Source organism: Anopheles coluzzii, chromosome 3, assembly GCF_943734685.1.
Source record: "Anopheles coluzzii chromosome 3, AcolN3, whole genome shotgun sequence".
In the NCBI taxonomy this organism is placed as follows: domain Eukaryota; kingdom Metazoa; phylum Arthropoda; class Insecta; order Diptera; family Culicidae; genus Anopheles; species Anopheles coluzzii.
This window is the reverse complement of record NC_064671.1, coordinates 73,331,150-73,341,969: the sequence shown is the minus strand read 5'-3', so window position 1 is coordinate 73,341,969 and position 10,820 is coordinate 73,331,150. Positions and strand designations below refer to the sequence as shown.

Below are 10,820 nucleotides of genomic sequence, written 5' to 3'. Positions count from 1 at the left end.
TATTTCGTTGAATCTATTATGCTCATTGCGATAGAGTCTACCCCAAGCGAGTTGAGATTCAACCAAGTAGAGATAACAAACGGACTGACACGCATCATTGAATTCACAGAAAGTGACTTTAAAAGACTATGCATGCCGTAAACATTAGCTTACATCAAGTGGGAATTCCCGCGTGATTTTTGGACAAATTGGACCACTTTTAACCTTTACCAATTGATAAGCTCTCTTCGTTGGGTGGGCTTTTTGGACTTTTTTGATGATTTTTACTTTTGCATGTGGTACATTTGTGTTAATCATAACAAGCGATATGAACCATCAAGACACTCTTTAAGTTGCAATTAACTGCACTGGTCCTGATGTTTTTTTTTTCTTTGAGCATTTTGTTTGCTTCTTTACACAACTGATAAGCTTTGCTTCCTATGCCTTGTTTCCTATTTTTCCTCTTGCCGGAGTACTTTAAAAAACCAGCCGTATGCTCCGTTCCTCAGTGTCATTCTGGTAGAAGTAAAAGTAACAGTTCAGCATGTGTGATCATCAAGTAATGTTCTACCTTCTATTACTAATATTTCTTACAACAAAAATCCACTGCTCCGACGAAAACTGTGCTAATTCGTCCCTCACCGGCTTTGGGTACGAGATGATAACAACGAAACTGGACTATATTCAGTGCAAGCTGACCGCGATCGAGCTTGCTATGAAGGAGGATCGGAAGAGCTTCGACCAGAAGCTGTCTACAGCTGTAAGCCAACTGAGCGAAACGATTGGCCGCAATCTGACCGCACTGAGCACACAAACAAATAAAATGCTCACTGAGGAGACCGCCAACGCCAATCACGAACGGATGCGAGATGAGATTCAAATGCTTTTATCGAAGCAAGACCTGGCTCCATTTATGGTTACTTCTGGCCTAAATCTTCACAGTGTTTCGTTTCAATCGTGCAAGAACAATCCATCGAAGCGATCGGGCAAGTATCTGATACAGCCTACTAAAAACGATGAGCCTTTCATAGGATATTGCGAACAGTCTAGTTTCGGAGGAGGTTGGCTTGTGTTCCAGTATCGTTTTAATGGATCGGTGGACTTTGATCGCAACTGGGATTAGTATCGGAACGGGTTTGGAAACCTGGATGGAGAGTTTTGGCTCGGCTTGGAACACTTGCATCGTATTACGCAGGCACGACAACACGAGCTGTTGGTTGAGATGAAAGATTTCGATGGAAACTATTTTTACGCACAGCATAGCGAGTTCGAAATAGGCAGCGAGGCAGAGCAATATATGTTAAATAAGGTTAAATTGTCTTCAGGAACAGTAAGAGATGGATTAGAATATCATAAAGGGATGAAGTTTTCGACCAAGGATCGGGACAATGATGACTATCCCGATAAAAGCTGTGCTCCCATATACGGAGGAGCTTGGTGGTATAGTTGTGCTAACACTTCAAATCTAAATGGTCGTTATATGAATAGTACAAGTGGAAAATCTATAAGCTGGTATTTTTACAAATCCTCCTATTTGGGTTTAGCATACTCAAGAATGTTGGTTCGCGAAATTTAACGCGTTTTAATCAATAAAGTAAAACAAACATGCATCCATTCCAAGCTCAGTTGAATTTCCAGAACCAGTTAACAGTTGCATATGTTTGGTGTATTATCGCTGCATCTTCATTCTTCGTCTGGTGACACGCCGGAATGCTGTGCGTTATGATAAGGCATCAACTTATGAAGTTATAGACGTGATCGCACTACTAAAATAAAAAAACTACTATAAGCAACACATTTATGGAAGAGAATCTATTCACAGTTATAATAAACCTCACTGACCCTGCCACTTGAAATAAAAAGGCACAACTAAAACAGCACACTAAACGACTGATAAGGCAGACCGCATTATTTTTGCATACGTTATCGCACTTTTTGAGACCGCATCCAAACGTTTCATGCATACAGCAGAACACAGATGACCAATCAGATAATTTACTTACTATGGTGTGCTGAAAGCCAAGTCGTGGGAATCAGTTGCTGTCTTGAGAATTTCAATCCAACCAGACCTACAAAGCGGCACTATAAAAAGAAGCCACATACGCCATTGCTCAGCCACATTCCATTGTGATAATTGGTTCTAAATGACCATCAACGTTTATTCAGTGTTTTTGTGCCTTGTGGTAGTTTTGTTTTCAACACCAAAAGTGCACGGTATCGAGCAAAATGATTCACATCCATCCCTCACAGGCTTTGGATACGAGGTCATTACAGCCAAGCTAGAATACCTCCAGTACAAACTGATCGCAATGGAGCTCGCGATGAAGGAGGACCGAGAGACTATCGAGCTGAAGCTGACCCATCAGGAGACTCTTATGGATGAACTATTGTGGACCATCGACCAGAAGCAGTCGGAAGTTACGGGGGCCATAAGCCAACTGAGTCAAGCGATCGGTCACAATCTAACCGCACTGAAGACACAGTCGAATAAAATGCTCTCGCAACAGGAGGCCTGCGCCAACCACGAACAAATGCGGAACGAGATCCAAATGCTATCGTCAAAGGAAGATCGAGGTCAATTCAAGGGCAGTTTTTGGTCTACATCGACGAAAACCCCCGTTCGCTCGTGCAAGGAAGAGCCATCGAAGCAATCGGGCAAGTATCTGATACAACCAACCGAAAACGACGAACCATTCCTGGGGTACTGCGATCAAACGACTTTCGGAGGAGGCTGGCTAGTGATTCAGCATCGGTTTAACGGATCGTTGGACTTTTATCGCAACTGGGTCGAGTACCGGAATAGATTCGGAACTGTAGATGGAGAGTTTTGGCTTGGTTTGGATCGTTTACATTGGTTGACTTCAGCACGCTCCTACGAATTATTAGTGGAGTTGAAAGATTTCTCCGGAAACTACGTTTACGCACGATATAGTGAGTTTGCGATTGGCAGTGAGGCAGAACAATATCCACTAGCAAAACTAGGAACGTACACAGGAACAGCAGGAGATTCATTAGATCACCACAAAGGGATGAAGTTCTCGACCAAGGATCGGGACAATGATAGTACAGGTGGAAACTGCGCTACCGAGAACGAGGGAGCATGGTGGTACAAAGAGTGTCACTACTCGAATCTGAATGGAGTTTATATGGATAAAGTGGACCCAAAAGCTATATGTTGGTACCATTACAAATCTTCTTACCAGGGATTGGCATATTCTAGAATGCTGATACGTGAAACATAATCATAACATCAAATTTACACGAATAAAATTAAAAATCTGGTTATCTGCATTCGATACTTCCAATATCCAAACTATCACATATGCATTTATAACGTGTGCTGCTATACTGGTTCTTCTGTCGAGATCTATTTTAAGATAAATTTCAAGAAGATCTCGAGTTTGATAATTCATCTAATATTGGCTCTACTTTTGTTAAAAATAATCTGCTTTGTTACGCGATGCTTTATATCCTGTTGTCTGATCATCTCTTAGCTCGTCTTAGATCATTTATATGCTCATACTTTATAAAGTAAAATCTGCGTGTACATCAATTTATACAGCCACCGAATGCTACACATCCATCGTCGTTAGTGTGACCCCATGAACCGCTCAGACTTCATGGTGTTCCACTATATGGTTCAATTGTGTAAATGATGTAGTAATTTGGGTACCAAAAATTGCATTTCGTTACTTTTTTTCGTCCCCCTTTGCAACAATCCCTTGCTGCCAGTCTAGCTTCAGTACCTCATACAATAAACGGCCAATAAAATCAGAAAAATCAACCCAATCAAACTACTGTGCTGTGGTTCCGTCACAAAACGACACCCATTCCCGCCCTCCCCAAGGATCGTGCTAAGTTCATGCATCAAGCACGTGAGCATACGCTAACCGTAACACCGATTCCGAACCAAAGCTGGCACAGCTTCGTACGCGAGTGCCAATCAAAACCTTTCCCTGCTGCTGCTGCTGCTCCATCTTGCCCACCTAATGCAGTCGGTGCAAATGTTTACCCTGTCGACTCACGTCGACACACTGTACCGGGGTTCGGGGGGGAAATGGTTGCGCTTCCAGCCTCGAATACGCGAACAACGTGATGTACTACTGCTTGCCAAACATAGTCACACGAAACTTTTGATGCACCACTACCCAGGCACCGTATGTGTGTGTGTGTGTGTGTGTGTGTGTGTGTGTGTGTGTGTGTGTGTGTGTGTGTGTGTGTGTGTGTGTGTGTGTGTGTGTGTGTGTGTGTGTGTGTGTGTTGAAATCGTTTACCTCCCCCTTCCCAGCTTGCCAATGTGTTTTCGTGACAGCAAGCTCTAAAATCCCCAGCGTCCCGTCTTCTGATACCGCCTTATTTCAGAGGATGACAGCAGAAGGAGAGTCCCTGATACACTTCACATGCGGGTTAAGCGGTGCCCGGTGTCTTTTGCTTCTTAAAACGAGCTTCGTGCAAATGATCCTCAAAAGAACGCATCGCACACTGCTAGCTTCTTTGTGAACTTATTTGACGAACGTGACTATTAGACAATTTTATTTGTGTACGTTGGTGCCGCACCACCACCATCACTCGCTCGCTGCGTCGTCTTGCGTCGTCAAAATTGGCCCACAGGCGTCATCTTCATCCGCACGTCCGTCCGTTCCCCGGGATGTACAAATGTTTCAATGCACTAAAACAAAAAAAACTTCTACCACTTCCCACCCTTGCGACAAGAAGCTGTACGCAATTGGAACTGATATATCTCCGCAAACAGACAGACTCACACACATGGGAAGCACTGACTGCATCATGTTCGTGTCATGGATGTCCTCCTTATGCTGCTCCTTATGCCTTGCCAGTCGCAGTCGCTGCATTGCTGCTCACGGCGTATGGCAGTGTTGCAGGGTTTTGGATACCCTCCCCCCCTTAAAAAGTTTTCATGGATGCACAATATTTGGCAAGCATGCCGCTGATGCCGTTTTGCAGTGAGGTGAACTTTTCCCGAGCGCCATTCTTCGGGGCAAAGAAGTGGCTCTGCTGGCTGGCACGACGGTACGATTCCACTGGTTCGCTGGTGACGATTGGCTCCGGGCGGTGTTTGCCTGGAAAAGTTTTAATGGTCATGTAGTGTGAATGGTACCGAATGAGGGAAGGCATTTACTGACGCAGTGTACAATCATTTCTGCGATCAGCAAGAAGGATAGTGCCATATGCAGGGGTTTGATTTGCAGCGATGATATCGTTTCTAGTTATAAGAGTCTGTTAACTTCAAATGGAGGCTATTCAGATGGATAGATATTTGGTTTTTCTTACATTTATTTTTGGCACTGTACATCCTCTAATGATAATTAAACTATATCCAAGGTATATGCTTAATGCATTAAGATATCAAAGATATCAATCTTACTTGAATTTTGGGTAAAACTGAATATGATGTAATTCTTTTCTCATGTGTTTTATAATTTTATTTAAAAAAAAACTTTTTTTTGTTTTTTTTACACATAGCGTATTAGACACGTTCGATATGCCTTAAAATCTGTAACTACGAATTTTGAAATACAATGCTAAGAACCGCGTTACAAATGAGCAGAATATTCGACTGTACAAAACTGTTCAAATGTTGATTAAATGATCCAATATTTATAGTTTACAACCAAACATTCATCCAATAAAACTTCCCTTTCCCTCTATTTTTATCATTTACTCTTCCCCTACAATATCCTCGTTTGCGCAATCGAATGAACAATCTTTTGCTGCAAATAAACGGCTCCAGTTTTTCATTTACCCATCTATTCAAGGAATCATAAATTTAGCATCTAATGCGACTGATAACAATCATCCAGCACGCATCATCCACCGTGAAGCCATAACGAACGAACGAAGACCTCCGCCCATGCACCTATTACGAATCATTTCACGTCCGACTGTCGTCAACCCAATTTCCCCAAATCTTTGCCACACAGCACACAAAATGCTGCTGGGGAAAAATCACCAATCGCACCCAAAACCAAGATCAGAAATAAATGCATCGCACCAATACGCAACACGATGACCAATCAAGAATTTCGACGACTTGTGACCAGTCGCCCTTTTACTCATGACTACTTCCCCAAATGATTCCACCGAATGCCGCACTCGGTTTTGGGGATCTTTTGCTGTTCCCCAGCGTTTCTTGCGTTTTGCCATTTATGGGAAAGTGTCTACCGGTCACTCTGTTTCAGTATCTCTCTCTTTCTCTCTCCCTAAGCCGGTAAACGAGAACATTAAACGGTTCGGCGCTCAGTAACTGGCGCCAAATTGTGTTCACCCACCCATTTCGATTTCCTCCCCCCCAGTAAGGCTACTGCAGAATCATGATTAACTTTTACTCTCGCTCCGTTGAGCTGATGCTGTACCCGGTCCAGGGCCGATGCTGGTTCGAGTCTATCTTTATTGGAGTCAATAAATTTAATTTGCTATAGCTATTTCCGGTTTACGAGCGCAGGATACTGCTGCCAGTACGGTAGCAAACGGCCACTCTTCCGTTGGTAAGGAGGCCAAGCTGGCACGCACTTGCAAACGTTCCGACTAAGCATCCGAGGCAGCAGGCCCCCTAGAGTACGTAGGCTACCGAAAGTAGGTACCGTTAACCGAGAACAAAACAGGACATAAATTAACGGAATAATTTATCCAACTACACTCCTCGGTGCTCGAATAAAGAAAAATTGCCCGGCCCGCACCACTGCCCGTGATGAGTGAGTGATGCTGGCAGACGGATCGTTTCCACGCTCGATCGTTTCATGTGCGTGGAGTAGTAGCCGTACTGTCTGTTAGGATGGATTCGTCTGGTGTTAAACGATGCAGAGAGCGGCAGTTCAGTGAGATAGGTTGTAGGAAATTTGCTAGAATTAATTCAATTTCATTACAGTACTGTTTGATACCGTACAGGGAAATTCTTTGTTATGGTGCTTTTTTTGGAATGATAGTATCTGTTCAAGGATGTTCCCTGATGCACTCTTTAGCATCTAGGAACAATAAATGAACTCAAAATAAGACAAGAAAAGCGATCAACTTCAAGAATCATAATGTTAAACAAAAACGTGGAGTTTTTAGGGCTTTGTTTTACTCCAATTGCAATATTCTGAGCATCAATCGTACTTATGTCTATAATTTCAGTGTTCGTTTCTGTTTTAATGTTTCAACATCTCTCGTCTTATTAGACTTAGAGAGCAAAAAAAGAATCTGTGATAGCTGATAGATCTCGACATTTTCTTATGTCTGAAAGCTCTCAGAATGTCCTACAAATGTCCTACTCACAACTAATATGATCATCCTTCTTTCTCCCTAATATTTTAAGGTGTAATGGGTACCTCAAATAATTGTTCCTGTCTAACTGGGTATACACAGATTCCCTAAATGGACCTACACGGTCTTACTCCTAGCTACGCGACACATTTTTGGACTAAAATAGTGAATTTATTACTTAATTTTTCTCAGCATAAAAAAATCAATAACCGCTCTAATTTGCAACTTTGTACATGCGTCCTCAACAAATCAATGACCCTGAAGAACCCCATTTTCCCTTCACCGTAGCATGCCAGGGCTGCGTTTTTCAAACCGCACTAAATTATTCGTCCCGGATACAACTCTTCCCAATCACCTCCAACGTTCCTATGCTAGACTTTTGCTTTTGCTCACTGACCGATATTGGAATCGCGAACGAATCGTTTTCATTGCAATTAATCAGCAAAGCAATCCAAACCTCCACCAATCGGTACAGGTTACGGAGAACAAATACAAGGCTTACTCGCACACAAAACCCATCGGCACCGGCATCCTAGGCAAATGGCAAATTGCTTCAAATTTACGAACGACATTCCACCGTACAAGCGGAACGCAACAAGCGAAATTTTGTTGTTTTCATGTAGCGTGAATCTTACCCCTATGTGCCAGTCGTGCGATTTAGCGCTAACCCATGGCTAAACAGTACCGACTGGTAACCGTTTCTTCACGTGCCAACCAACCATCCATTGCGGTGTTACACGAACAGCTGCTTTTGGATAACAATCAAACAATTATCTGGCACAGCAATATTCACTTGCTTGGTTGGGTACACGGTACAAGGTGGTTTTATTTTTAACTGAAAGGTGTTTTGTGTACCCTCAGTAGGGCTAGTCTAGTTATTTCTAGGTAAGCAAATGTTATAAATGTAAAATATAACTTTTTTTAGAAATTCAGACATAATTAATCTCTTTAAGGCCATATTTAAGTATCTAAAAACACCAATAAAAAAGAAAAAAAACATGTCTTATCCGCATCTTGAGATGAAGTTTTTTTTTACTTCTCATCACTCATCACTCCCTCCCAAAACCGCGATTGATGGTGAAAAATTTGCCAGACGGATATGGGCTCAAACACCGCAAACCGATTTAGCCCAATTTTCTTCCCATTTCCATATCAATTTCCAGCAGACGGGCAGAAAAATCAGAAGCAGCAAAAGCCCAAACCCAGTAAGACCGCTCAAGACAAAATCTGTTCCTCCCTCCCCGTTCCGAAAGGTCCGGAAATTTGGGCAATAAATTTCCCTGCTCCATCAAGCGGACACAATTGATGGATAAAAAGCTATCCATCCCGAGGACAGTGCGGTGAAAAAAGTTGGTAAAAACGGTAAAAAAGCAATGGTAGGAATGGGAAGGAATGAGCGCAAAGCGGGCCAGCGGAATGCGTGTGGAGGTGCAAAAAATGAATGATGAGCTGATCGGTTTCGGTCCGTTCTTTAGCCTTCCAGCGCTCATAAATTAATTTTCAATCGTCACATCACTCACTCACACAAACATACTGTGGAAAAGCGATCGTGAATTTGCATAAAAATTAAGGTCATCCTTTGTGAATTCGAAGCGGACTGGGATATTAGGATGAAGTTTTATTCCACGGGTTTTTTTATTTTCCTTCTTTTCTCTCCATTTCGGAAGTCCTTTTTCATTCCTCTGCCGGCGATAATGACTTCCATTTCGATGGAGAGAAGCTTAGCCAAACAATCGGAACTGGCGCTGCGGTGGGGTTTTGGTTGGGGCAATTTTCTAAAAATGCCATTATGCATCCTCGTTGCTACCGGTCCATCAATCCATCAAATAAGTTCGGTGATTGATAATAAAAAAAAACCTTAATTTTTCTGAAAAATGAAAAACAACGGCTAGAAAAAAACTTAAATGCAGTAAAATTTGCGGATAAAAAAACCGTTCTTTTCTGAGTTTGCTTCGTGCAATAGGGTAATTGAAATGTGCAGAAACGCACCAAGAATGACAGAAGAAGGATTTTGGGAATGGAAAATTAGTTTTTTATGTCTTTTTTAATCCATTATTAAAACATAATTATCCATCCTTCTGCAGCCAGAGACTACGGTAACCCATTTCATAGAAACCCTTTATGAAATATGCTGCTTTAGGTTTAGAATGAAAATAGCTTACCAGGAGAAGAAAAGGTCACCCAACGACACTAAATTATTATTCAAAGGTTTTATTAGTTTTTAAAATCCAACGTGAAACGCTATTGAAATATAAACTACGAAAAGGTTTTCCACTGATGGACGTTATCTACGATATAATGGACTTCCCAAAAACTGCACAAACGCTATTAAATCTTGTCCGAACAAAGCAATACAAACGCTCAATACCCTGCTAATCGGAGCTAATTTAAACTCAACCGAAAAACATGAAAACAGCAATCCTGACCAACAACAGTCACCAACTCATCCAAAACCATCAACAACAATCATATCTTTTACTACGAATCATTTCACAAATCGAAAGAACGTCCATTGTGATTGTGGTTCATCCTGGTGCAGGCCTTTCACAACTCCTGCTCCTGCCTCAAAATTGCCCCATAAATCGTCAACTTTCACCCGACGAAGCGTAAAATTGCCAATACTCTAAACTTTTGCCCATCGCTCATTTAGCCGGCTATTGTCCGGCACAGACCGGGCCCTTGCTGCATTGCTCTTGCGCAAAAGATTCGTTCAAGTCAAACCTCAGAAGCGACGATGTGTCAAGCCCCTTCCGTTTGACGGTTTCCCAATCGCGGAAACTTTTACTCTCCCCCGCAAAAACCATTACCGATCGATGGACCCATTCGGGTTGGGCTTTCTTATTCTTTAAGCGCAATGACAGAGCCAGAGGTTTAGCGCTGCCCATAGAGCAACTTTTAGCTAAATTTGATTTCCAACATGTCCCACAATGTATCATTTATGGTTTTCGGTGTGCCTTTTGCACGGATGAACACGAAGAACCGAAAGGGACTTGTTTGTAAGCAACAATGGTGTTCAAGACATCCATTGCAGGACCTTGTTCTTGCAGAAACAAAAATCAGTCTGTCTGGCTTGCTATTCTTTCTGAAAATAGCCAGACAAGCGTAACATGACTAACGGAGCAAGTTACGAGACGGTTGCAACTACTGTAAACATATCAACAACAAACAAGGACGATGCCATTCACTTTGCAGACTATTTATATACTGCAAAAGAGTTCGTGAACTTTCAGAACATGATATCTTTTAATAATTCTAACCATAAATTTATGATACGATGTTGATATTAGATTGTTGCCACTGTAATTCGAATTGAGGAATGTCTTAACTTTTTAAAATCAAACGACAAAACGCCAACTTTTCGCATCCCAGGCCTCGATCGTAAATCACGCGACACCCAACCCGCCCGGCATGATTGCATTTAATTATACACCACAGAACCAATTTCGCCGTGCAGGTAAAAAAGAGCTAAAACCAGCGTCCGAAAGTTTGCTGGAGAACCGTGAAGGCACACATCATCGATGGTGTGCACTCTGACCGCTCGCAAACCCGGGGAAAAGCGTTAGAAGTCAATAAAACTC

At 42.2% G+C, this 10,820-nt stretch overlaps 1 protein-coding gene and 1 pseudogene across 1 annotated transcript; both read left to right on the top strand.

Annotated features, from left to right (window-relative positions):
* The first annotated feature begins 356 nt into the window (after nucleotides 1-356).
* LOC120957202 (fibrinogen-like protein A) lies at nucleotides 357-1,836 on the top strand (annotated as a pseudogene).
* Nucleotides 1,837-2,079: 243 nt separating this feature from the next.
* LOC120959248 (microfibril-associated glycoprotein 4-like) lies at nucleotides 2,080-3,286 on the top strand. The gene has a single exon (XM_040382511.2). It carries the CDS (start codon nucleotides 2,124-2,126, stop codon nucleotides 3,219-3,221), a length of 1,098 nt encoding a protein of 365 aa, XP_040238445.2. The 5' UTR covers nucleotides 2,080-2,123; the 3' UTR covers nucleotides 3,222-3,286.
* Nucleotides 3,287-10,820: the final 7,534 nt, after the last annotated feature.

What these genes read in the sequence shown, in the direction of transcription:
- LOC120959248 (XM_040382511.2), top strand. Translation starts at nt 2,124, where the DNA reads ATGACCATCAACGTTTATTCAGTGTTTTTGTGCCTTGTGGTAGTTTTG.